Source organism: Mirounga angustirostris, unplaced genomic scaffold (assembly GCF_029215605.1).
Source record: "Mirounga angustirostris isolate CCGP_5_RB_7025 unplaced genomic scaffold, mMirAng1.0.hap1 SCAF_12, whole genome shotgun sequence".
NCBI lineage: Eukaryota > Metazoa > Chordata > Mammalia > Carnivora > Phocidae > Mirounga > Mirounga angustirostris.
The window spans coordinates 21,395,643-21,423,618 of NW_026991720.1; the positions used below are offsets into that span (position 1 = coordinate 21,395,643).

At 44.0% G+C, this 27,976-nt stretch overlaps 1 protein-coding gene and 2 long non-coding RNA genes across 5 annotated transcripts in view; 1 reads left to right on the forward strand and 2 right to left on the reverse strand.

Moving 5' to 3' along the window:
• Positions 1-23,592, reverse strand: part of MKLN1 (muskelin 1) — a 326,049-nt gene extending 302,457 nt beyond the window's left edge. The window contains exons 1-3 of one of the 2 annotated variants that reach the window (XM_054505196.2): positions 23,454-23,541; positions 7,039-7,148; positions 573-697 (exon numbers count right to left, since the gene is read on the reverse strand). In XM_054505196.2, the coding sequence (XP_054361171.1) occupies positions 573-589 (17 nt within the window). In that variant the 5' untranslated portion in view covers positions 590-697; positions 7,039-7,148; positions 23,454-23,541. Of the gene's footprint in view, positions 1-572; positions 698-7,038; positions 7,149-23,453 lie in introns of both variants that reach the window. The other variant, XM_054505195.2, reaches the window with a different exon arrangement.
• Positions 23,593-23,798: 206 nt separating this feature from the next.
• Positions 23,799-27,976, forward strand: part of LOC123835300 (uncharacterized) — a 220,842-nt gene continuing 216,664 nt past the window's right edge. Inside the window, exons 1-3 of one of the 2 annotated variants that reach the window (XR_010406372.1) lie at positions 23,799-23,981; positions 24,885-25,985; positions 27,069-27,141. This is a non-coding gene — a long non-coding RNA (uncharacterized LOC123835300). The remainder of the gene's footprint in view (positions 23,982-24,884; positions 25,986-27,068; positions 27,142-27,976) is intronic. The other variant, XR_010406373.1, reaches the window with a different exon arrangement.
• On the reverse strand, positions 24,396-27,578 carry LOC135362068 (uncharacterized). Its single transcript, XR_010406378.1, has 2 exons — positions 26,539-27,578; positions 24,396-26,375 (listed from the first exon to the last, which is right to left on the reverse strand). It is a non-coding gene; the product is annotated as an uncharacterized LOC135362068 (long non-coding RNA).

Here is a 27,976-nt window from a genome sequence, read left to right on the forward strand (position 1 = left end):
TGCATCAGTTACTATTCCATGTGCTGGGTATATAGTGGTGAGTAAAACAAAATCCCTACCCTCGGCAAGCCTACATTCTAGTAGAGGAGATAGATAATAAATTTTTAAAAATAAATAATACTAAGGTCTTTCAATGAAAAGCTAAAGCAGGTACGGGGCTAAGGAAGGTTGACAGTGGGATGGAATGGGAGTTGGTCCATAGACAACATGGCTAATGCAGAATTGTTTTTGAAGTTTAATTGCAGTGCTCATGTCCTACATTCTTAGTGTGCATCTGGACCAAAAGGTGTCCCGAAGTGGGCAGCAAGTTGATTTTGCAAAGCCCACTTTCCTCTATGTGGAATCACATTAAGAAAAAATTGGTAGAACAATAGGAAGAATGTAAATAGTCATGAAACAAACAAACAAAAATATTTGGAAGGACATAATTCCTTCACAACATTTCTTCATATGCATAGAATATTCAAACACTGTGAGGCCATCAAGACTAGAACGGAAGCCAGTCACACCTCTTGACGAAAACTCCAGAGAGGAGAATCGAAGAATTGAAAAACAGAGAAGCTAGCACTTACCTTATTCCAATCCCCATCTTCTCAAGTATGGAGTGGGTTATGAATCCAGTAATTTATGAAAAGTCAGGAGGATGGAATGCTTGGGTGATCCCAAAACATGGCTCAGAGAACCTGGATACTGAATTCTGGAAAAGAAGTCCACCAGGGACAGATGTGAAATCTACCTCTATTAACTGCTATCTGCTCATTATTCTAATGTTGATAAATTCTTCTAAAGCGTTCTAGATAAATTTCAATTCCCTTTGATATTAGAGGGACTTGATAAGTCCCAGATAATTGCATATTCTGATTCAAAATTTATATTCTCACAATGATACTTTTAACATTTATATTCCCTCATTCATTGAGCATTTATTTTGTATCAATTACTGTGTTGGTACTAGGAATACCAAGGTGAGTAGGATAAATATGGTCCCTGTTTCCGGGGGCTTTAGAGTAGACCTTATAGTAGAAGGCAAGCTAGAAATAAGAAAGGAAGCTCTGATAAAGAAGTGTATCAAGAGCTCTAGGAGGATCACCTAATCCAGACTTTGGGAGAATTGCAAGTTAGAGACTTGTACATGGGGACTTACAAGGTATGAAGGAGTTAGTTTAAAAAAAGAAATGGGGCATGGTGCCTGGGTGGCTCGGTCAGTTAAGCATCTGCGTTAGGCTTGGGTCATGACCCCAGGGTCCTGGGATTGAGCCCCATGTTGGGCTCCCTGCTCGGTGGGAGCCTGTTTCTCCCTCTGCCTCTGCCCCTCCTCCCACCCACTTATGCACTCTCTCTCTCTCTCAAATAAATAAATAAAATCCTAAAAAAAAAAAAAAAGAAATGGGGCAAGTCTGTTTTAGGTGGAGGGTATGGCAGATGCACATTTTGGAGGTAACAGAAATGACTGTGCATGCTGAGCATCTGAACACTGAAAATTAGTTCAGCATAGCTGGGACAGAGCGGTCAGAGATGAGATCGGAAAGGTAAGTGGGACCAAATTATTCAGAACCTTACAAGCTCTGTCATAGAGGAGGTGGAGTCTACTAAAATGTGTAATCGCTTGAATGTTAGAGTTTTGAAAGAGCAAAGTCAAGACTGCTGCTCAGATGTTTGGCTTGACCACCTGGGTGGACAGTGATGTCAGTCACCAGGACAGCAAAACAGAAACACAAACGAGAGGAGCTGTGAAGAAGGGGCAAGTTCAGACCAGGTCATGTTTGGTGTGTGACACCTGGAGAACATGGGCAGGGTAGCAGCAGGTAGTCTGATCTAGAAGTCTGAGGATACAGGTTTAGGGATCATCAGTACATGACAGGCAACAATAGAATCCACAATGATGAACGAGATACACTGAATGAGCACTGGGGAAGAGAAAAGGCCTAAGAGAGCCCAAGAGGAAAACCGACCTTAAAGGATGGGCAGACAAAGTTTCCTTAAAAAAAAAAGAGGAAGAAGGTGCAATCAGAGGGAGACAAGGGAAACAAGAATGTGAGGTATCACAGAGGACAAAGGAAAAGCACGTTTCAACAAGTAGGTTGTGGTCAACAAAGGCAAATGCTGTCAAGAGATCAAGAAAAAGGCTGAGAAGCAGTCACGGGGTGAGCGCCAAGGAGATACTTCAGCAGCTGGGCAAGAGCAGCTGGTGGAGGCAGAAGCCAGGTCACATGAATCGAGGAACAAAGACAGCCAGTGAACAATGTCTACACAACTATTTCAAAAAGTTTGACTCAAAAATGGAAGATTTAATCCCTCAATTTTCTTCCCAAAGGGAAGGAAAGAGGGCCACCACGAAGGCTTCCTCACCACCTATAGTCACCTGTAGCTCAGCTGATTACCTAGCAACACTCTTGCTTGCAGGTGTGGCCTGTGCATGGGCCTGTGGTTCCACCACCAGTCCTGGACATGGCTAACACTGTAGAGTAAACCAAACCTGCCTTCTCTGCTCTGCAGCTCTTCCTCTGCACCCGATCCTTCTCGAGGCCTCAAAGACCCACACAGTCTTCCTGGACACCAGGCCCACTGTGGTGCATGATGTAACCTGGCCTCTCTGAGCAGCCCACCATAGGTAAAAATCTGGTCAGATACAGTTGTCACATGATCATTACTATTCACTTATTGCCAGAGCTTATGTATTGGGACCAGTTAGAAGGAGAGGAGAGAAATTTGGTCACCTTGGAGTCTGGAGCAGGCAGCTGGCCCCACAGCTGGCCAGACCGCTATCCAAGCAGGGGGCCTCTCTGAGAACAAAATCCAGAAGCCAAAATACATGGGTCAGGTGGAAAACAGATGACTACCACTGTCAATAATGCTGAAGGTTGGTCCTAGGGAGTGAAGGTGAGCCAATACATGATGGATGAACACTGTAAGGGGTTTGGACATGAGGGGAGGAGCGGGAGGGCCATCCAAGAGCAAGGACCAAGAACTGGAAATGGGCTGAAGCTCTCACATGCACACAGAGGCCAGGCACAGTTATCCTGGACAGTGAGTCCGTCCCACTGGATCTGTTATCCCAAATCTTCCCAGTGTGTTCTCTCAGGACTTCATTACTTGAACTGAAGTTCCCAACATGCACAACAAGTCCCCCAATCTTATTTCCACAACCCCTCTCCTGCCATCATAACGCTAGATTGCAAGAGGAAGCCAGATAAGCTCTGGCCTGGGTGGTGTGAATGGGGAACAACCTGAAAAGGTTGTAGTGAATAGCCATCCCTGAGCCTAAGAACCAGGAGTGGAAACAGAGGCCTGACAAGGTATTCATGCAGGCCCGAAATCAATAACAAAACTAGCTCCGTGGCTTGATTAGTTGAAAAAATATGGCCAAATTGTAATCGTTCCAGGATGTCCATATTCTCAAAAACGCTTACGATGACTGAATAGAAAGCCTTCACTGTCTTCAGTTTGTGATTATAGCACGGAGAGGTGATAAAAACAGTGATGAACATCACAGACAAATACACTATTTTTGCCTTGTGCACAGATTGGCTACACTGAGTTTTCAGCTAAAGATTTTTTTTTTTTCATTTCACTTCGGTCAATAATCATTTACCCACCGGATATTGCTTTAAAGCCAAGTTTTCATCTAATTCTCATTTAACGAGATTGAAAAGGAAAAACTAAATAATAATACCTCATTTGTGTATAGTGCATGTCTTTCAGGGAAGACATCATAACCCATTTTATACTATCTAATTTACAGTAACAACACTTTTATAATGTAAATACTAGTAAGGGCTATTATCATTTTATAATATGCATGAAAGAAACCAAGGCATGTTGGGATAAAATGACAGTTCAATGTAACATGTAGCTTCCGTTTTAGAGGTATAACAGCTCGTTTATTTTTTCCTTCCTTCCTTCCTTCTTTCCTTCCTTCCTTCCTTCCTTCCTTCCTTCCTTCCTTCCTTCCTTCCTTCCTTCCTTCCTTCCTTCCTTCCTTCCAATGAAGCCCTGCTTTAGATAAACATGTTTATTAAAGTGTACCTTGCCCTTACACTTTAAGATGAAAAGTATCTTGCTTAAAAGAAATAACCGGGCGCCTGGGTGGCTCAGATGGTTAAGCGTCTGCCTTCGGCTCAGGTCATGATCTCAGGGTCCTGGGATCAAGTCCCGCATCGGGCTTCCTGCTCCTTGGGAGCCTGCTTCTCCCTCTGCCTCTCTCTCTCTCTCTGTCTCTCATGAATAAATAAATAAAATCTTTTAATAAAAAAAAAAAGAAATAACCAACACCAAAATGTTCATGTGTCCTACAGATGAAATCTCTCTCTCAAATCTAGATCAAAAAGAATCAATTTCACTACACAACTCTGCTTTCAATCAGCACAGTTCTCACCAACTTGTGCTAGACATATTGCTAGTCGATTGTAATATCTCTTCTTCATACACATTATGTTGTAATGATCTTGTCATCTCAGCTGGATTTCAAAAGTACCCTTACCTGCACAAATTGTGCATGTATGTAAAGGCACTGGCACTTTTATGCTTTTATTAGCTTCCTTTTGGAGGATAACATTTTTTTCTGATCTTCTCATGTATTCATTCACTCATTCATTCACTAATGCCCTCAAGCATTCATACATCCGTTCAAAACAGTGAGTGTGTGCTCAAAATGTACAAGCACTATTCTAGATGCAAAGAATAAAAATAGGAAGACCAAATCACTGACTTCAGGAAACTCACAGACCAGTGAGGGTAAACAGCCAGAGGAGTAAACAACTGTAGTTCAGTGCAGTAGATGTGGAGAAGGAATGACACATGAAAATGGTTTGGGGAGCATAGAAAGGGGATCGGTGTGTGTCTGAGAGGATGAGGAAGGCCTCCTAGAGAAGGTGCTCCTAGATCTTAGCATGTCAGGAAAAAGGGATTGGGGTATTTCACATAGAGGGCACAGCATGGGCAAAGGCACAGATAGGCAAATAAGAGCACCCTATGCATTTGGGGAACTATGGGAAACAGGAGGTTCTTCAAATATTCTATGCCAGATTCTGTTTCACAGTCCAAGCCCTGGACTTCACCATAGACAATTCTGTAAAGGGAAATATATGGTCCCTAGGTTATTTGTCCTCAGTCATATAAGTAAAAACACATTCTACATGGGATCTACACCAAAGTGCCTTTTAAGACTCTGACCACTTGAGGAATGTCACAAAATCAAAGCTTGAGTCTATATTCTCCATATTTCATTACTATCATACTCCAGGGGGTGGCAGGTAAGAACAGCCTACCTCTTCCTCAAATATAGGTGATCACTTAGGCCATCTCCATTATTATTTCAGTATAAAAATTTTATAGAGAAGTATTTCCAAAAACAGCATTTTCAATGTACAATGTTGGATGGGTCAGGTTTTTCCTGCTCACCTCTTTCTAATCATTCAGACGTTGCATAGCCCAGCCTCCAAAGGAATGAGAGCTGGCCTTACAGACTTCTTATAGCAACTCCACACACTAGCAAGAGGTGTTTGGAAAGAGTCTCTGAATATGCTACACATAAGTACCTGCAGGGACTGCTCTTCCCTGAAGCCTCTGAGAAGTCCTGCACGAAGGTCTTTGTGAACTGGGTCAGCAGTTGATAAAATGGGATCACTACAGAACTCACATGGAACCTTCCCTAGAATAACTCCACTGCTTGGTTAATCTTACTCTGAATTCCCTTGTCACTTAGGAAAAGCTTTGCATCATGCAATTGCATCCTTGTTTCTATTTGGAAATTTTTCAGAGACTCAGAGTTCAAAATAACTCATCTATTTTGGTTCCGGACCAATTATGGAATTCTCTCTAAGACATCATTTCTTCATTCATCCAATACTTTACCCATTCAACAAACATCTACCTCCTCATTTCTATCTCTTGAAGCCAGTTCAGTCAGCCCTTTGTTCCCCATTACTCTACTGAAAACACACATGAGAAGATCACAGTGACTTCTAGGTTGTCCAATCTAAGGGTCAATTGTCCATCCTCACCTTACTGTCCTCTCAGCAGCTTCTTGGTACAGATGATCACTCCCTTCTTGTTGAAACATTTTCTTTACTTGACTTCCATCACATCACACTGACTTTCCTCCTACCTCATCGTGTATTCCGTCTCATTCACTTTTGCTGGGTCCTTCCTGATTTCTGAATGCTGGAAGTTCCCTTGGGCTTACTTCTCTACAATTACCCATCCAGTCCATTCTTCCTTTTATTTATTTATTTTTAAAAGATTTTATTTTTAAGTCATCTCCACACCCAACATGGGGCTTGAACTCACAACCCCAAGATCAAGAGTCACATGCTCTACCAAGTGAGACCGCCAGGCACCCCCAGTCTGTTGCTTTAAATACCATATATCTAGCCCTGATGTCTTACTTGGAAGCTAAAAGGGATTTTTTTTTTTTCTAGAGATGCTGAAGTTTGGGTTGGGCACTGAAGGAGGAGATGGGTTGGCCAAGGGGAGAGGAGTGGCATTTTCCCAATGGGAATAGGAAGAAAAAGGGTACAAAGTTGTGAAAAGGCAAACTGTGTTCAGAAAAAAGAGGAAAGTCTGGTGTGAGTTGAAAATGACTGTGGTGGGTTGTAGCCTTATCAAAAAGAAGCTTGATTTAGGTAAGGAATTTGGACTTTATACTGAAGACAGTAAGTAATTACCAGAGGCTCTTAAGTAGGAGAGAGGTGTGATCATTCACATTAAAAAAATAAATAAGCCTTTAGTTGGCAAGATGAAGGCTGTGTTAGAATAAGGGGAGACTGGAGCCTAGAAAGCCAATTAGAAGGCCCCTGTAATAGTCTAAGGAAGGGATTAAGGTCTGAATCACCACAGCAGCAGTGGGATGAAAAGCAGTGACAAATCCAAGGGAGATTTAGAAGTTGTATTGAGGACATGGCTATTGATTAGATAGGAGTTTGGGAGCAGGGGAGAGAGGCCACAGCTAAAGTGTAATGACATTAACTAAGCTAAAGGGGGGGAAGGAGAGCCCATGTGGTGGGGATGATGAGTAGCATATTAAGTTTGCAGTGATACCAGTGGCGAATGAGACAGGTCTGCAGATCAGGAAAGAGGTTTGGACTGAGTGTGTAGGTTCGGAAGGCAGTGTCCAACGGTAGCTAAATCCTCAGAATGGATGGGATATCCTGGGGAGAGAAAACACGGAGAAGCTGAAAGAGAAAGTGTGCAGGCAAGTTGTCATGGGAGGAGGAGCCAGGGGAGGAGGCTGAGGAGGAACAGAAAGGTAGCGTGAGATTGGGTCAGTGGTAAGTAAAGGGAGAAGAGCCCTTCCAGGAGGAAATGACCAGCAGTTCTCCCTGGGGTAGGATGAGTGAGAGGGTTATGTTTGGTGATTAGATCTGATGAGCACATATTCTAGAGAGTTAGAAGTCAGGCTGGAATGGATGCAGTGAAGACTCCTCTTTGAAGTTTGGCTGGGAGGGAAGCAGGGAATGGCTGGGAAAAAGGTGGAGTGGGGCAAGTGTAGGAATTTCTTTTTATGGGAATGGGAGTCTTTATTACAATAGGTTGCCAGCTAGCTTCTGCTCACATGTTACTACCCTACAAGGCAAACTCGTTGAGTTTTTGAGCAGCAATCGAACATTCAAATCAGTTCAACACATATATGCAGACTGCCTGTTATGTCTAAAGCAGTGTGCTTGGCATTTTAGTGCCTAAAAAGATATGCAAGACATAGTCATGTTTTGATTTTTCATTAACTGGCCCAAATCTACCTCCTTCCAGTGACAGCTCCCTGTCCTCTGGAGTCACACACAACATAAGAAGAATTTCTTCCATATAGCTGCCCTTCAGCTAATTGAGGGTGGTTTTCAGCTACCTCCTGGGTCTTCTTATTGAACTTTTGTGAAATAATCCCATCTTTAGTATGTATACTTGCATAGGGGTATGTATATATTTTATTACCAACTGGCTGCTCTCCTCTGGACATCCATTGCTGTCTGTCCTTTTAAAATGTGGCACTCAGAATTAATCTCAATTTTCCTTATCTGGTATAAACAGTGTACAAACCAGTTGGAATATTCTTGCCCCTTTCCAGGATGTGGTTTTTCTGTTAATGCCATCTGAGACTGTAGGAATGTTCTGACAGTCCCACTACTCACTCATGGTACTTCACAGTCAACCCAAGTCCTGAGATCCTTTGCACCTGAAATGTTAATAAAATAGGTCTCCCAATTCTTATTTATACAATTGACTTTTTAAAACCAATTGCAGAAGTTTATTTTTTCCCACTAAATATTGTATTTGTACATTTGGTTTTTATTAGCCAATAGTAAAAAGAGCAAGGGCTTAGGAGTCAAGCAGATGTAGATTGGAATTCTGGTTTTGCTAGGTAGCTCAGTGACCTTGGTCATGTCATGATCTCTCTGTCTCAACTTATCAGTGAAACAGGGATAATCATAACTACATTGCAAAGTGGTTCTGTGGCTTCGTGGAGGGTAGAACAGTCCAATATATCATAAGGACTAGATAAATGTTGGTTTTTTTGCCTTCTTTCTCTTCCATTTTCTCAGCTTTGTATTCTTAGCAGAAGTATGCCTTTTAAGTTTTAACTCAAGATTAATAAGTCTTCCTTTTAAAAGAAGAAAAATAAATTGAGAATACGAGCCAAGGGCCAGAAGAATACTTTAGTATAACAGTGAAGCATAAGGGCTCTGAAACCAGACTTTCTATGACTGAATTCCAGCTCCACTACTTACTTGTCATCTAATCAGAAGCAAATTCATGAGCCATCCTGAGCCTTGGTTTACTCATCTGTAAAATGGGGATGATAGCAGTGCTTGTGTTTCTGGGTGTTAGAGAAGATGAACTGAGATAATAGATGGAAAGTACTTTTGCATAGAACCTTGCACATATTAAGTAGTAGAGTTATTATTACCACTTAGAAACCTCCAGGTAAATAATGTGTTAAATATTTAAAACTTTGAAATGAAATGACTATGTTATATGGTTTGTATATGTTAGGGTTTTTGATACATGGTGCCAAATTGCTGTCTAGAATGCTTGAACCAGTTTCCATGCCCAGTATTGTATGATGGTGCTTATTTCCCTGCATCTTTAGCTATGCAAGATATCATTTTAAAGTTTTTGATAATTTGCTAGGCACAAAGACATCTGGTCTTACCTTGATCTGTGTATCTCTAATTACTAAGATTGGACTGCTTTCATTTTAATTGACCAACTGAATTCCTTTTTTTCTCCCACCTTCTCATGTTCTTTACCCATTCTCTTGAGATGTATTCTTCTGTTTGCAAGAGGTCTTTATATATTAAGGACACTACTCTTTGTCATATATATATATATATATATTTGTTATATATAATTGCAAAAGTTCTAGAATCTCTCATTTATCTGTTTATTTTGTTTGTGGTACTGTTTTTATCTACATAAATTATAAAGATTTAAGTGTCAAATCTATAACTGTTTGTCTTTTATAAACCATAAGCCTTTACTTCTTTGCTCATGAGGGCCTTTACCATGTAAAGGTCAAGAAATGCTTGGGGCACCTGGGTGGTTCAGTTGGTTAAGCATCTGCCTTTGACTCAGGTCATGATCCCAGGTTCTTGGGATTGAGCCCTGCATCGGGCTCCCTGCTCAGTGGAGAGACTGCTTCTCCCTCTCCCACTGCCCTCCCCCCACCCCGCACTTGCACGCTCTCTCTTGCTCTATCTCAAATAAATAAATAAAATCTTAAAAAAATGCTTACACCACTTTCATCTTTTCAACACATATAACTTCTCTTGTATGGGCCATTTTTCACATTTAACTCTTTATCCCATCTGAAATGTATTCCATTCCTTCTTAGCCATGTTATTTATTCTTTTGAATCAAAAGGAATCTTTGGTTTCAAGAAATAGAAAATTGAACTCAAATTGGTTTAAACAAAAAATATTATTTATTGGCTCCCACAAGTGAAAAGTTCAAAGGCTTTGGGGTCATGTTTCCCGGGTGGCTGGCACAATGTAGAAATCACCTGAAGGTTCCCTTTTCATTTATTTGCTTGAATCCCTGGTGATAGCTCCATTCTAAATAGACTCTCCCTGGGGTGCCTGGGTGGCTCAGTCGTTAAGCGTCTGCCTTCAGCTCAGGTCATGATCCCAGAGTCCTGGAATCGAGCCCTGCCTCGGGCTCCCTGCTCCTTGGGAAGCCTGCTTCTCCCTCTCCCACTCCCCCTGCTTGTGTTCCCTCTCTTGCTGTCTCTCTCTCTGTCAAATAAATAAAATCTTAAAAAAATAAAAATACAAATAAATAAATAGACTCTCCCCTTGTGGTCCCAAGATGGCAGCCAAGACCTCCCAGGGTTAAAAGCTCCTGCATTTACCTCCTGAAGCAAATTATTTTTGTTCTGGCATTTCTAGCAAAAGTTCTGACATTCTCTTTCACTGGACTGACTTAGGTCACATGCCCCTACCTGAAGCAGTCACTGGGGCAAAGAAAATGAAATTCATTGGTTATTCATTGATTGGCTTAGTCGGGAACACATGCCCTACCTCTTGGAGATAAAGGTGGAGTCAACTTTCCCAGGACTACATGGGTGTCCCAAAGGAAGTAGCAGCTGGGAAAGGGGGATGCATTTGAGAAGATAAGTAAGGTAAGGACTATATTTTTGAGTATCAAGATTATTGTTTTTAATAGAAAATGAGAAATTCTCTGCCATTTAAAAACTTATGTGTTTTATCACTATTAACATGGTAGAAACTAAGAGTTAAAAATCATGAAAAGACATTGTCCCTTCCCCAGGTGCTAAACTCTTTACATTCAAGCTGCATAGGGACCACCTGGATGCATCATGGTTTCTAAAGGTCTAATCATACATGGTTGGAAAAATTTCCTTCACGGCAGAATGATCTATAGGTTCTATGAAATTCTTCTTTAATATGGTTTCCGTAGACCCAGTGGAAATAGATCATATCCCCAACTGTCCCCTGAATTTATTCTGGTAAAATCACTGTATTTTTGCTGTGTTGTTATCTGGTTATTTATTTGAGCCATTCCTTGTCTTTTTTTTCTGAGTTAATCAGGGTTTTACTTCTATCTTTGCAATGTCTTTTCTTAGTTTGTGAGCGCAGATCTATGTCTTAACCTAAACATCTTCTAAGGTGGACGCTGGAGCACGGGAGCTTTAAGTTGATCACAGCAGTGATTCAGAAGTGGCAAGACGCAGGAGTGCCCACATACTATGAGCCGGTCATAGTTCAAGATGTTCTGCCCAGGGCAAGCCATCATCTATCAGGCCCCATGAATGGGATTAGTGGTCCTACTAAGTAAAGACACAAAGGAGATGATCTCTCTCTATGTGTAGGTACACAAGAAGGTGGTTATCAGTAAACTAGGGAATGAATGGCCTCTCACCAGACACCGGATCTGCTGGTGCCTTGTTCTTGGACTTCTTAGCTTCCAGAACTGTGAGAAATAAATGTTTTTTAAGTCACCCAGTCTATGGTATTTATTATGGCAACTCGAGCTAAGACATCATCCTGTTCCCCTTTTGTGATGTGCCTGTCCAGGGACTTAGCTTCTGTGGGCCAGCAGGTCCCTCTTTCTTCCTTCTTAGAGGTTTTGACCACAGTTTTCTTGTATGGTCTCAGTCCTATCTCTAATATTTTTGACTCTTCTATTCTTCATTAGTGCTTACCAGCCCTCCTCTGCTCCCCTCCATGGAGCAACACACTTCTGAATGTGGTCTCCAAAGTGCTTTCTGATCTTTCCTACCTTTGGTGACTACTGGCCAGCATTGTCCCTTCCAGGACACAAAGTGGACCCCTCATCTGCTGAGTGTGATTGATACCAGCAGAGCTAAGTGAATAAAATGCCATTAAAAAAATTCTATTCTAGGGACACTTGCATAGCTCAGTCAGTTAAGCATCTGACTCTTGATTTCAGCTCAGGTCATGATCTCAAGGTTGTAGGATTGAGCCCCACATCGGGCTCCCCACCCAGTGGGGAGTCTGCCTGAGATTCTCTCCCTCTCCCTGTACCCTGCCCCCTGCTCACACATGTGCTCTCTCTCTCTCTCCAAGCTAAACAAATGTTTAAAAAAAAAATTCTGTTCTAAGACCGATTTATTGTATGATGCACCACCATTTAATTACCTTTTTTAGAACCCTCCCCCAAACACTATCACATTAAACATATATATTGAAGATACATCCTGATTCTGGAAATATTAAAAATGTGAGGGGAAAAAGTTTGTACCTTGTAATCTAGGAAATACTATAGTGGAATGATTGTGTTTTTTAGCTATTAGTATTAGATGGTCTGCCCCATTCAATGGTGCTACCCTGTCTTCATTATTGTTCTTACTATAAACATAAGCAAAAAAACAAACAAAAACCCATTAATTGTCTTCAGTACTTTTTGCAGACCCCAGTTGTCTCTGGACATTAGCCCTCTTGCATTATTTTCACAGGCCTGAGCCCTTCCTTTGAACAAGGCCCTACTTCTGCCTTCTGCACGTGTCCTTTAAACATATGAGTTTATCAGAACACTTCTTAAGCAGCCACATTGATCTTTTTGGGATCCTTCCTTTTCTTCATTGAAATCATGGTTTTATAAAAATTTAAAGATTTTATTTATTTATTTATTTATTTAGAGTGAGAGAGAGAGAGGGAGCAGGGGGAGGGGCAGAGGGAGAGAGAGAATCCTGAGCAGACCCCGAGCTGAGCGCAGAGCCCAACACAGGCCTCGATCTCACAACCCATGAGACCATGACCGGAGCTATAAATAAAGAGTCAGACACTCAACTGACTGAGCCACCGAGGTGCCCTGGTTTTATACAAATTTAAATTTCAAGTCATTGTACTCCTCTTTTGCGTTCTTTCCTAGTTCCTGGCCAGACAGAGCCTCACATCCATCTTTTCCCTTAACTTGCTCAAGTCTTCTTTGTGTCAGGTTAGCAAGTGCAGAATTGCCTTCTCTGGCTATTACAAGTTCAAGGATGCCATGGTCACTTACCAACACATCCTTCTTAGCTGGTGAGAATTATGCATAGAATAGTACCTCTTCAATAAGCAATTAGTTTAGATTTAAGTCGTTCCAACTTTATTTGATGCTCTTTTCAGCAGAATGAGCTTGTCAGTGGACGCTGAAGTTCTTCATTACCCCTGTATTATGCCCCCGTGCCAATAATTGTGTCATTTGTATTGGGAAAGCATTATTAATGTTGCCATAACAAGATCACAAGGCCTGACAACACACGGCCAGTGGAGAGAGAGCACAAGCCAAGACTGGGGTGAGGAGTACTCCCTGGGGCATGGGCTGTGAATACAGAAGCTGGCTTGGATTAGGGCAGCTCTTCAAGGCTGGTGTCTCTTACCAAGGTAAAGTTCAAGAAGCTATTAATACTAGGCAGTCCAGCATGAAGGGTGAGGCCAATGTGTACCATAGTTTAAGGAGATTGCCAGCAGGGGTATGGGCAGCAGAATACAGCCCTCTAGGGAAGAGGACTGGTCAGAGATACACTAAACAAATGTCAGAGTCATGGTAGAGAAGACCAGGGCTCTGGAGGGGGTCCCAAATCCACAGGAAGACTGGGATGTGATGCAGAATGACCAGAAACTGAAGGTGTGGAGATCAAGGTGGAAGCCCAGAATTGGACAAACATAGGAGTGGAGGGCAGAATGCGAGGGACCTACAGGTGTCTGAGGCTCACAGTGGACCTGACTGGAAGGAAGCAAGATGTTGGGGCTGATACTGATGATATACTTTGTCCCCAGTCGGAACGGTGGTTAAGTATCGGGGAGGTCAGGGAGCTAGACCTATAGGTGGAGCTCTGTGGACAATCCAGCAGCTGGTCACTAGGGAAGGCAAAGACAACTGACCCGCTGCTTTACTGTTCACTCCAGTGACAATGTCACTTCTGCTTTTATTTTCACCCAAATCTTCTCTACCAGGCATTAACCCTCAGGTCTGTGGGTTTCTATTTGTGTTCACAAGTTCTTAACTCACACGGCTCCTCTGCTTTGCCTTTGATTGTGTGCTTCTTTTGAACAAGTTATATAGCTTCCTATTGGCGTAATACAACTATTGCTACCATTTTATTTGCTGATGATTTACCATGTACCAGATACCACACTAGCTGATTTACCTTACACTATCTTATTTAATTCCCACAATGTCCTTGAGGGGTAGGTATTATTGTCCCCATTTTTTTTTAAGATTTTATTTATTTATTTGACAGAGAGAGGGAGAGAGACAGCGAGAGAGGGAACACAAGCAGGGGGAGTGGGAGAGGGAGAAGCAGGCTCCCCGCCGAGCAGGGAGCCCGATGCGGGGCTCGATCCCAGGACGCCGGGATCGTGACCTGAGCCAAAGGCAGACGCTTAATGACTGAGCCACTCAGGCGCCCCTTATTGTCCCCATTTTAAAAAGAGGAAACTGAGGCTTATATGGTTTATGCAATCAGCCCAAGGTCACACATCTGGGACACAAAAGAGCTTGGATTTAAACTTAGTTTTGTCTAATGACCTGTGTGTTGCTAAAGTGACTATATTGACCTCATTTATACTGTGATACACCCAGTCCTTATTGACACCTATCAGCCACTTTAGATTTTTCATCTACCTAAGTATCTACCTACTTATCCATCTATCTTCTATCTTCTACTTTTATCTCAAATTCTGTAGCACTCGGTACTGCACTATGTAAGAGGCAGATCATTAATAAGTACTTACTGAGTGAATTAATGCAGTTTAAAAATGTAATTAGAACTACTATGTCCTCCTTGGTTTGGGTATTTATAGTCCAGTAGTAAGAATTCTTCAGTTTGCTTTATAAAAATACTACATTCATGCACATTCGTTCATTACAAGGAGGAGAAGGGGCAAAGTCTGAAATCAATACTGAACTAAGAAGACGTATATTATTCCCAAATAAGTCAGATGTAGGCAAATGTGTTTATATGTTCAAATACATTTGAGTAGTTAAAATAAAGGGGTATACATAAAACAGATTATTTTCTTCGGAAGTCTGAATCTGAATATCTTTCTCGTGACATGATCTTCATACTTGTCTAAATCAGAGGTTGCCAAACTACTGTCCATAAGCCAAATCCAGCACACCCCTTGTTTTTGTATGGCCTGTGAGCTAAGAATGGTCTTCACATTTTTAAGTAGCTGAGTAAGATTTTTTTTAAAAAAATGATATTTTGTAACATATGAAAATTATATGAAATTCAAACCTCAGGATCCATAAATAAAGTTTAATTGACACCCAGCCATGCTCATTCATTTACGTATCATCTACGGTGGCTTTCACACTACAATGGCAGGGTTGAGTAGTTAGGACAGGGTATGGCCCACAAAGCCTAAAATATTTCCCATCTGGCTCTTTACAGAAAAAGTTTGCCAACCCCTGGTCTAACTAAATAATACAGGATGTCATAACATTTTAAATGTTGTTTAAACTACATCTGTTACTTTAGTTTCTAATTCAAGCACACTGGACTGAAAGGTCATGACATCTCTTTGCTTGGTAGAAGGTTTCCATGTTCTCAGGACAAAGTCAAAACCTTTTCTCCTTCGATATTCTCTACATTCTCTCCTGAGAGCAGTAGCACCTTTCTGCGGAAACAATAACAGACTGAGAAGCTGGTGGTTTCTCTAAGAGGTGATACAGCTCTTCCTGCTGAAAGTCATCTTTCTCTTTGATGGGAAACTGGGGCTGGGCATCCTTGTGAGAGGTTACAGTGTATTACAGAACTGTAGTGGTACCGAAATGGAATGATTCTCCAGACTCCATCAACTGATGCAAGGTGGTATGATGGAGTGAGATAGACGAGGAAAAGCAAATTGCTCTTTTTGTCATCACCCAGGACCTAAATAAAGACAAAAATGACTCAGAATGACCAGATACAGGTGAATATCACTTATCAAAATGTTTTGGGGAGGCACTTAACGTCACAATGGCATGGCACTGTGAGAGCTCAATCAATGTGACGGGTCAAGCGCAAAATCAAGGGAGAAGAACTTCCTTATTTTTCCTGAGATCAAGTTTGGTTTGCAGTAAAGTTCAAGGGAATATGTTTTATGTATTTATTTTTTGAAACCCAAAGATACATTCTACTATTTTTCTGTATCTCTGCCTCTGTCTCTCTCTCTCTCTGTTTCTTTTTGTCTTTCTTTCCAATTTAACAAAAGCTTATTGATCATTTATTATGGGTGAGGCACAGGACAAGGATTTATGAGAGAGGCAAGTTACAGCAATCTTCCTGGACCTTTTGGCAGCATTTAATATGAATTGATCTTCCCTAACATATTCTTCTCTCGGTTTCTTTGGTCCCATAGTCTCCTGGTTTTATTTTTCTGGTTTCTGATTCTCAGTCTCTATTGTCAGCTCTTTCTTTCTATCCAATCTCTAAATGATCAGAATATAGTCCCGGGTCTGCTTTTTTTTTTTTAATTTTATCTATTGTCCTTATGCAATCTCCTCCCAAATTTATAAATCCGGTCCAGTCCCAGCAACTCTTCTGAGCTTTAGACCCATATCAGAAGTCTGCAGTAGACATCTCTACTCACACAGAATTTTGATCTTCCCCTACAATTCTCTTACCTTCCCAAGATTCTCCATCTTGGAAACTGAAACCTCTGCTCATGCATCAGATCTTGCAAAGACTCTTGAGTCAATCATGACACTACCTCCCTCTCCACAACCCACCATTTCCATTCAATCATCAAGTTCTTTAAAATAACTCTTCACTCTGGTCATTTTTCCTCCTCTGCATGTTACCACTATAGTCCGGGAAACCATCATCTCTCACATGAATCTGAAATAATATATTCCCAACTGGTCTCTCCATATCTGCTCTTGGCCTTGGTCTATTTTATCTTCTCACAGATAATGTCTTTCAGGCAAAAAAAAAAAAAAAAAAAAAAAAGGTAAAGTCTTAAAAACCTCACAATGCCAACAAAATAGATGTTGTTCTTCAATTTGATTTTTTTAATTTAATAATGTATCATGAAGATCTTTTCGCACCAGTCTACCTAGAACTACCTCACAATTTTTAACAGTTGCCTACCACTCACTCGTATAATGTACCAAGATTTATTTAACTACCTTTTTTAAAAAAAGATTTTTATTTATTTATTTATTTGACAGAGACAACGAGAGAGGGAACACAAGCAGGGGGAGTGGGAGAGGGAGAAGCAGGCTTCCCCCTGAGTAGGGAGCCCAATGCGGGACTTGATCCCAGGACCCTGGGATCATGACCTGAGCTGAAGGCAGATGCTTAACTACTGAGCCACCCAGACGCCCCTATTTAACCACTTCTTGATCGATGAACATTTTAGCTGTTTTCAGTCTTTAACTACTATAATTAATGCTTCAGTGAAGATCCTACAAGAGTTATCCTCCAAGATACGTGTGAGTAAATCTACTGGACAAATACAGAAAAGTGGAATTGTTAGGTCAAAGGCTTTGTACATTCAAAAATTAAAGAAATATTGCCTGGTGGCTCTCCACAGAGGTTGTACCAACTTTTACTCCTACTGACAAGGTAAAAAAGTGCCTGCTTCCCAGACTGGCCAAGTATACTATTAAACTTTTTTATTTGTGTCAACCTGGCAAAAAATACACCTCATTGCAGTTATAATTTGCATACCTCTTATTAAGGGAAAGGGAGAGCATTTTTACAGATTTTAAAGATTCCTTGACCGGACTCTATTTGTTATCCTTTTACTCAATTTTCCAAGGTTTTTGGTATTTTTCTTATTGATTTATAGGAGTGCTTTAATTTCTTCTTAAATAATCTAATTTCCACATTCTGTCAAGTATCCTAGTATTTTTTAAAAGCCACACTTCAGCCAATTTTTTAAAAGCCACACTTCAGCCAATTTTTTTTTTTTTTTGAGGGAAGGGGGTGAACAGAGAGAGGAGAGAGAGAATCTTAAGCAGGCTCCATGCCCAGCACAGAGCCCGACACGGTGTTTGATCTCAAAACCCCGAGATCATGACCTGAGCAGAAATCAAGAATCAGACGCTTAAACAACTGAGCCACCCAGATGCCCCCAGCCAATATTTTTTCTAATAATAAATAAGCACCAAATGTTAACTCCATTAGGGGAGCCCACATGAAGAGCTCACATGGAGAAGTTATGAATTGATTTGCAGAAGTCCTGACTTCCTAAAAATAGCTTGACAAGACTGTCTTGTATGTATACCTGTATTATTTCATTTAATTTTACTAACAGCCCTTTGAGGCATGTGTTATAAACCACAAAGTGAAGCTCAGAGAATGTGAATGTCCAGGGTCACACAGTTAGTAAGTCATCCACTTCTGGAATCTTAAAAGCATAGTAATCCATCATCACTGGTGGATCATTCCTCAGCGACATGAGGCTCTGATCCTTGATGTCTTTAATTTCTAATAATTATTGATCTTCTCTTTTTCCTTCTATAAACATCCAATGAATATTTTTAAGTGTCTATGATATGCCAGGAATCCTCATGGGCTTTACATTTCAAAGGGGTTGTCAGCCATAAGCAAAATAAACCCCAAGTAGTAATAAAGTTTTGCTTTCTTTTGCTTTATTTACCTACTATCAGGGTAGTCAGGAAGGGCCTCATTGATGAGGTGACATTTAAACAGATGGGAATGACCAAAAGAGTGTTCCACGAAAAGGAAATATGTGAGCTGAGAACTTTAAAATAAGAGCAAACCCGTTGTGCTTGAGGAGTAGAAAAAAAAAGCCATTGTGATTGAAGTCAGAGGAGAGCAGTGGGAGATGAGATTGAAGAGGTGGTCTGGGATGGCCCGTAAGGCTTCACAGGCCAGCAAAGGAGTCTGGACTCTATTCCAACTACAATCAGAAGACATGGAAGGATTCTAAGAAGAGAAGCAATATGATGTGATTTATGTCACTTTAGCTGTGAAGAATAGGGAAAAGAGTAGAAGCAGGAAAACCATTTAGAACGTTATTACAGGAGACCAGAAGATGATATTTGTATTAGGTGGTGGCAGTGGAGATGGAAAGAGATAGATTTTGGATATATTCTGGAGGTAAAGTTGACCCAAATTCTTCATGAATTGGACATGAGAACTGAGGAAAAGAGAAGAACCATGAGTATCTACATGCTTTTTGGCTTGAGGAACTGGTGTGCAGTGATGACATTTATTTGAAGGGGAAGGCTGCAAGAATGAAGAATTGCATATTACTGTATTATTTCCTTATGCAGCCTTCACCTCACAGACCATGATTTTACTCTTTTCCCAATACCGTTATTTTCCTTCCCTACTTGCGCTGTCATCCTTCTTATCCAAAACAACTACTTCTACTTCCTCTACTCCCTTCCACTCCTTAATCCAATGTAATCTGCTCCTATCCCCCTTATCCCAATAAACTCCTTCTTGCCAAACACAATGACCTCCTTGTCCCGAAATCCAAGTCCTCATTTTCTTGATCTTTCTCTAGCATTTAATACTGTTGACATTTCCTCCCTTGGCTTCTCTGAAATGACTTGTTTCTGGTCCTCCTAATCTCTATGGATAGTCTTCCCCTATAGTGTTTTGTCCTCACTTTTTTTTTTTTTTTGCCTCATCTTTTAAATGCTGGCATTTGAATAGGTTCCAGAGTAGGTCCTCTTCTCCTTTTACTCTATACCTTTTCTCTTGGGGATTCCATCTACTTCCATGAGCTATCACTTATTCTGATGTCCTCAGCGTAGATCTCTCTCGAGTTCTAGACTGTCCCATTCGATTACATATAGACAGCTTCACTTTGATATCCTCATGGACATTTCAAACTCAACACTTAAAATCAAACTACTTACCTTCCCTCCTCAACCTACTGTTCTTCTTGAAGTCCTCATCTTAGCAAATGGTACTATGATCATTCTATTGACCTAAGTCATAAGTCTCCTATTCCTTAATCTTGCAGATACAATCAATAATAAAATTCAGTTGAGTCTGTCTTTAATATTTCCTGAATCCTTTCCTTTTCTCCATTTCCATTCTTGCTGTCTATATTTAAATATCCATCAGTTTTTTCCTATAATACTAAAACAACCTCCTAACTAGTCTCCCTGCTCATAGTGTTAATCACCCTAATAAATTCTCCAAACTGGAGTGAACTTCTTTCTAAAATGGACTTTTGATCACCTCACTATGCTCCTTAAAATTTATCGATGGCCTTAGGATAAGTTGAAACCTCTTAGGAAGGCATGCAAGACCTTTCCCAATATAAGACCTTGTTGATCTCTCTTGGTATGTCCTTTAGAACTTTTGCCACATAATCATACAATGCATTAACTGAGAATCTACCACTTGCTGGGCACTGTTAATCACCTTCAACTATCTGGCCACAACTTTTACCAGGACATTACACATACTACTTCTTTGTCTGGAATACATTTCTCTTTAACTTGCCCAGTTGTCTGGATTACTTCTACATATCCTTCCAGACTCATTTCCAAACTCATCTTCTCTGGTGAGGGACCCTAACTAAACTCAGTCAGGGTTAGGTACCCCTCTAATAAGCTCCCTGTTGATAGAATCTCACCGTTGTGTGATCAACCGTGTACTCATCTGTCCCCTCGTTATCCTATAAGGTCCTTTCAAGCAGGCTGTCCTATTCATTTTTGTATTCCCAGTGCCCAGCACAGTGCCTGGCACATAGTGGGCACTCAGTAACAAATGAATAAAGGGGCAGAGTTGGGTTTCACAGTCAGCTCCTTTCTCTGTGGCACAAATCTCACATTTCCTCATGATACTTCTTAACATCTTCAACCTGTAACATTTGGAAATCTGTGCTACATGTATTTTTGCCTACCACTAACTAAAATATAGACAAATAGATTATGGGGTGCCTGGGTGGCTCAGTCATTAAGCATCTGCCTCTGGCTCAGGTCATGATCCCAGGGTGGGATCGAGCCCTGCATCGGGCTCCCTGCTCAGCGGGAAGCCTGCTTCTCCCTCTCCCAGTCCTCCTGCTTGTGTCTCTCTCTGTCAAATAAATAAATAAAATCTTTAAAAGAAAAAGATTATTAGCTTCATGAGGATTCAATTGATTATTTATTTCTTGTAGAGCTCTTCCTCATCACTCCATGGTTTTGTTCATCAAAGTACTTGGGTTAACTAAATCTAAAGTGACTGAAAGATCGTTCCATACACTTTTTATATTCTTTCTAACTCTTATCCTGTTGCTTCTACAACACCATCAGGGAAGCAGAGAGTAAGTACATTGGGAATAAGGTTGATTTTATTGATTGTCTGGCAACTGGCACTAAAAAATGATGTATCAACAGCAAATCACTTCCCATTATCATTTCCCCCAAGGTCTCTATGGATAGGCATTCAAGTTTCAGTGTTAAAATTTAACATTGCAAAATCCAGCTAAAATTGAAATTTTTATGTAGTGACTTCAATGTGATCACAGAACTTTATAAATGGAAGGAAGCTTGGAGATCTTTAGTCCAGCACTTTCATTAAGCTTCTCTGAGGAAACTGGCGAGGAGACCTGTAATGGCTTGCCCAAGGTCATCCAGTCTAGAGGACAAGTAGGAACAAATTTCCTGTCTTTCAGTCCACTGATCTTTCCTCCTTGCACCCTTTTATTTTCTATCTAAACAAATTATCTACATCAGAACCCACCTAACATTTTACGTAGTGCTTATTTTTATGATATTGCCTTTGTGGTATTCTTGTCATAAAAAGAAAGGACCTTAAAAAAGAAAGCAAGGCTGTCTTGTCCAGGCAGAATTGGTAAAAGAGACAATTAGTACGTAAAGTAATGGGTTCCTATTTGTGAGTAGCCCTGTAATCACGCTCTGCTCTCTGAGCACCCCAATGCTAACCCAAGCTTATTTCTGCTCCCGGGGCCTGGATTCCATTCAATTCCGTGCCTTATTTAGTCTAAATGATTTCCCCAGCTTCAAGTGTATTTTTTGGGCTTCATTTTAGAAATATCATACTTAAATCTACTCTCTACTTGAGTTTGTTTTAGTTCTAACGGTGAGGAATGAGGATTCTGGGTAAAAGAAATAAAGATGATGGATTTTTCTAGGCTTTACATTTTAAGAATGGCTTTCTCAAATGGCAACTGGCAGTCTAATTTATTCCTCAAATGATGACGTTTTCCATGGGAATCAGACTTTAATTGGGATAATTTGTTTTCACGGAAAGCACAGATTTCTTTCCAAGAGGATCAGTTTGATAATGTTTTACCAGCTAGTGCACAGAGACCAAATATAAAACAGTTCTGAGAAACAGGAAGTGAACCTGACTGGTCTAGTCTGCGTGTCCCTGGCAGTGACGCAAATACAGAAATCAAATTAGGAAAACAAGATATGTGGGTGTGAGGCAATCGATAACAATCCAGGATGCTACAAAGCAAGGAAGAACGCCTTTAACCAAATGCCACTCATTTTAATAACACCCTGAGAAGTTTGATTTCCACTGAACATGCTAGTGGTTAGGGAGCAGGATGAGCTTGAGTTCCCTAGCAACAGCTTGTGTTTTTGAGACCGTCATTAGCCTTTCAGTTAATCCCGCCAACCCCTTACTTCTAAATGTATGACTGACATTTAAAAAAGAAAGAAAGAAATGATATTTCAGAAAGTGCTTTGAAATTTCCAGGAGCAAAATGGGAAGGAACTAAAAAAAAAAAAAAAAGTTGTCCTGAGAATTGTTCTCAGGTAAAAGAAGTCATGTTCATATGTGTCCAACCTCCCACATTCACTGCTCTCAGTTCTCTGTTTCTGAATCCCCTGTGGGTAAAGGGCAATGGAGGGGAAATCGTTGAGAGTTTAAGGCAGTCCCCTCCTGCAACATCCATCACAGTCTGAAAGTGGGGTGAATAGTGGGGTGGGCAGTTTGTGTGGGGCAGAGATTGGGGGGTGGGTAAGATGGGAGGGACTATAACACACAGGTTTCTTTCCCCTTTATGCAGAATAAATTATCCTGGTTGAAAGAGCTTAAGGAAGGAGGGTGGCGAGGGGGAATGAAGCTATTTTTCCTATTGATTGTTTAATTGCACCAGAGGCTGTTCGTCGGAGGCCACTGGCCAAGAGCATTATTTTGGTGGCTAAAGTGAGGTTGGGCAGGTTTCCATCCCCCTCCTTAGTTTTAAACAAGACAACCCATAAAGCGCAGCCGGGCTATAGGAATATGGTGTCTGCTGACTTTTTGCTCCTCAGCTGTACCCTAAAGCGCCAAGCCTGATGGGACGATGGTTCTCAAACCCGAATCATTGCTCTAGCTCTGTCCTGGGTTCGGGATGCACAACTCTTCTTTGTAGCCTGGGTCAACGGCGGGGCGTTATTAGAATGGTAATTATTGCTGCGTTTGGCTGGTCATCCCTATTATGGCCTGGGTCTCTTTCGACTAGACACTGGGCTTCTTCAGTTTGGCCGGGTGACTCCTAGTTCTCCCCGCCTCCCCACCTAACCACCCCCCCTGCGCGCTCCCTTCCCAAGGCGACCACCTGCGCCGCCCCACTTACCATCTGCCCCGCGGGGAGGGCCCCTCGCGGTAGCGGTGCCCTCCCTGCTCCCGGGCGGCTCTGGGGGAGCTCGGTGTTTGCCTCCAGCCCTTCGCTACCGGAGAGATCAGGTTCCTCCCCTCCTCCCCCTCCAGCTCCGGCCGCCGCCGCCGCCTCCTTCTTGCATGACACAGCAGAACCGCAGCTGCTGCAGCGAGTCCCAACCATCCGCCCAGGAAGCGCCGCAACCGGGACTCGGGAGGGGCGCAGGGGGGCGAGGCAGGGGCCACCGCCGAGGGGGATTCTTGCCCCCACTCTGCACCGCATACTTGTTTCCCAGCCCAGGGGCTCGGGAACAAAATCGGGCTAAAGCCGACCAGGCCGAGCCGTTGAGGAATGCTGGGGTTTGGCGTCAGAAGGGATGGGACCCGAGAGAAGGGTGCGAAGGAGACCCCAGTAGGGGTAGGACGTTGCAGGTAAAGAAGGGAAAGAAGAGGCCGAGAAGTCAAGGGCCAGACTGTGAAGGAGAATAAAGGAGGTCAAAGAGAGGTAAGGAGGGAGAGTTGCTGAGAAGGGAGACGGAGCTGGGAAGGGAGGGGGGTGGGGGGAGCTGCAGGGCAAGGAGGACTGGGAGGGAGTACTGGGGGAGGCCTGAGCTAAGTACCCAGGCAGCATGGGGGCTGAATTGGGAGGCAAGGGCACAAAAAAGGAAAGGGATGGAAGAATGAGGCATTAGATAGGAAGGTAAAAATTGGGGGCATTAGAAGGGATGTAGTGGAGATCATTCATCATGGCTGATGAGGTAAACTGATGAGGCGGAAAGAGATACAGTCGAGGCAAAGCCAAAGGAAAGGATGATCTTCCATCCCACCCTTTAGTTTCCTGAGAAGTTTTTCATAATTCCGCCAGTACACACAGGGAGTTTTCCTTATAAATGGAAAAGCATGAACTAAAGCATAGAAATAGCTGCGTTGCTTAGCTTTATAGCATAAAATCTCCATGGTGCACAAAAACTTTAAGGCAGAGATTTGGGATTTAAGGCATAAGCACTTATAGGGGTTGTGATTCAGTAATACTGAGGGCACTCAAAACTGGTGTTATAGCTTCCACACAACACTGTACTTGAATAAGTCAGAGTGTTTGCTAAGTATTTCAGTTAAATGCACTGGAAATGATGACAAAATTATTGGCTAAAACGATCCTAAAAATGCACCTGCTCTTCTTCTTTCTCTCTCTACTCACACATACACACATAGATACATATACATCATTTCTAGTGTCTAGCATGTACAGTATGATTAAGGAAAACATGTGTTTTTGTGATTATTTTATTTCCCACCAAAACGCACGCTATGCATTTTACAGCAAACCAGCTGCTTCTCACCATTTGAAAGAATGTGGTCAGAAAAGTAATGCAAAAACTGCCACTTTGGTTTTGTCTGTACCTTCCAGGTCATATCTTCGTACCTCACTTCCTGACACAAACAAGTTTTTACTGTTGTCAGCAACAAAGCCCTAATATAGCTGCGGAAGAGAAAAACTGCATTGCATTTAGCCTCCTGCAAGCATCATCAACAGTTACCGGAGGAATGTAATTCCAGAAAGCTTTAAAGCTGGTGGTGATGGTAATTATGTATCAAATGCCTGGTTCTATTTCTGTTATTATTGTTTTGTCATTTCTGTTCCACCCAAGAGCCGGCTGAACTCGCAGAGAGAAATCCGGTTTTTCTTTTTGACTTTGTAAAAATTCATCAGCCCCGGTAGAAAACTTGCTCTTGGGGAAAATAAAGTAGGAGCCACGAAATGTCATTTTAGCAGAGCGTGGGTTTTGCGACTGTGGGAAAGGATTTAAGGACGCGCCTTCTGTTCGGTTTCCTCTGTAACGAGCAAAGGCTACACGCACGCACAGACGCCACAGCTCCCGGATGCTGTGGCTCCCTTATCTGGGCTTCTGCAGGCTCCAGAAGCCCCTTCGGGATGCTGCGAGGGGCTCCCGGTGGGTGGTGGCAGGAACGCTGCGGCCGCCGCCGCCACTCCAGCCGCTGCCGCTGTTGTTGCTGCTGCAGTCACGTGGGAGCCCCTTTAAGTTTCCATAGAGAGGCCTCTCCGGTGTCACATGATGGACATGATATAATGAAACAACATTGTGGAGAGGAAAGCATTAGGGGAGCCCACGGCTACAAAAACAAGTGAGTGAGAAGAGGTGGGAGGAAGAGAAACTACGCCACCTCCCCTGCAGCCAAGCCGCACGCAGCAGCCTGCGAGAAGTGGGCGACGCCGGGGCGGGGGGGGGGGGGAGGTGGGCAGGGAGACGGGGTCCTCAGCCCCGGCCCGGGGACCCCGCCGCCCACCGCGGAGAGAACAACTTTTCGCCGGCAGCCTCGGCCACCACCGCACCTGTCTCCGGAGCCTCCATCGCTCCTCGTGACGATCAAAGGGAAATTCTAGAAGAATATGCTCTACAAATATACGTGCGCATCATTTTCCTCCTTGCGTCTCGCTCTAGAAGGAAAGAGAAAGGGATTCAAGCGGCAGCGTGCATTCCGCCCCAAGGTAAGTTCTGGAGGGTGGGGAGAGCCGGCCCAGCAGGACTTTGGGGTGGGAATTTTGTTCTCCGTTGAGCCCTGTCGAGATGAACGAGGCGTCCCCTCGCTGCTGGCGAGGCGGATGGGTCGGATGGTCCAGCAGAAACATTTCCACTGTGGACTCTGTTATTTCCTCTTTCGCACGCCCGGCGGACCCACCCTCGGACTCCCCGGGGCCCCGGGCCTCCCCCCGGAAGGGGCCGCAGGTCACGGCCGGGATGTTCGGAAGCCGGGCGAGGGAAGGTAGGGGTTGTGGCGTTGGCCGGGAATGCCGAGGCGATTTCGCCATGTTTGTGTTGCTAAGAGCACTTTTTTCCCCTTTGAGGTGGCTTCATGCCACATGGTTCCTCCGGAGCTGCTGCCGGGTTGAGAGAGAGAGAGAGAGAGAGTGTGTGTGTGTTTTCAATGTCCGCATTCCAGCTAATGTTGCGCAGATAAAATTCAAACTTGAGGTAAACAGAAGAGGAGGAGGAGGAGGGGGGGGGAGGGAGGGGGAGACTGTTTCCATTTCGAGATCCCACCTCTTCACTCCGCCGAGACCAACATCCCGAATCCGGAGAGCACTCGCCGGTTTCTCCCACCTACCCCACCTTTGCTGTCCACGAGAAAGCAGGCGGCGGCGGCGGCGGCGGCGGCGGCGGGGGGGGGGGAGGGGGCGCGGGGGGTCCTCGCGGAGGACGCGGCGTCTGGGTTCTGAAAGGGAAAAACACCCCTGGCACTCAGGCCTTTGGCTACCTCCTTTTCGCCGGGAGGGACGGAGGATGCCTCGGATTGCTCTGGGGCTGGGGAACAGGAGGACAGCGCTCCCGGGAGGGGCGAGGGGGTGCCTGTCCTTCTCAGTCCCTCTTACTTTAGGGGACCGGACTGTCGCGCTCCCACCCCACCCCAGGCGCAGGTTCCTGAAGGCGGGCTGGGTGGGTCTGCAGGTTTCCAGAGGGCTGGTTGCGTAGCAGGTGTGTGGTGGGCATTTCTATTTCGTAAGTCTTGCATTTGGTGGGACGACGTGGATGGGCAGAGCTGCGTCTTAATTTTTTTTTTTTTTGCAAATTAGGGAGAAAAATCAAGACGTTACACCCCACTCCTCCCGTTTTAAATACTGATTCAGCTCGGAGCTAGGCTGAAGGGTGAGTGGGGATGTTTAAGGGTGAGGGTAAGCTTCGTCATGTGGAAAACTAGGCATCTGACAGCTCGTGGCCCCCCCCCCCCCCCCGGCCCCGGACGGAATGCGGGCTGGGTGGTCCGACAGGGGTGGCGCCCCACGGGGTGGGAGCCGGCGCCGGGTCCCTTAGTGCGCGAGGGTCCGCAGCCCTGGTCGGCGGGGACTGCCTGGCCGGGAGGCGGCGGCCACGTGAGGGTGGTCTGCGGAAGCGCTGGAGCCGAGAGATGGGGGTGAGGTGCGTAGCACAGCCGTGCCGGGGGCGGACACGAAACACCCGTGGGCGGCGAGCCGGGCAGAAGCGGAGACTCGCGCGGGCCCGACCCCGGAGCCGTGGCGACGGTTTTATTCCGAGCGGCGGCCGGAGCCGGGCGCCTTCTCCGCTGGGCCGGCGTCCCGGGCGCGGGTGGGTGCGCACTTCCCGGCGCTCTCCCGGGAAACCGTTTCCGGGCGGGGTCCCCGGCCCCGAGCGAGGGCTGTAAACAGGGTGGTGCCCTCTGCCCTCCCGCCCCCGGCCTGCCGGGGCGCGCGGCCGGCGGCGCCCGGAGCGGCGGAGGCGCGGCCGCGGCTCCTGGCAGGGGCGGCGGGGGCGCGCCCGCTCCCGCCGCCCCCGCGCGCCCCCGCCGCCCGGCCGGCCGGCCTGCTCTGTTTTTGTTTTGGTGGAGCCCGCGTGCAGCTGGCGCGTGTCGAGTCACGTGCCGTGGGCGGGAGGGGGCTGGGGCGCGGGAGGCGAGGGCGCGGTGACGCACGCGTCCGGAGGGCCTGGCGCCGCGGGGGCGAGGGGCGAGGGGGCGTGTGCCCCA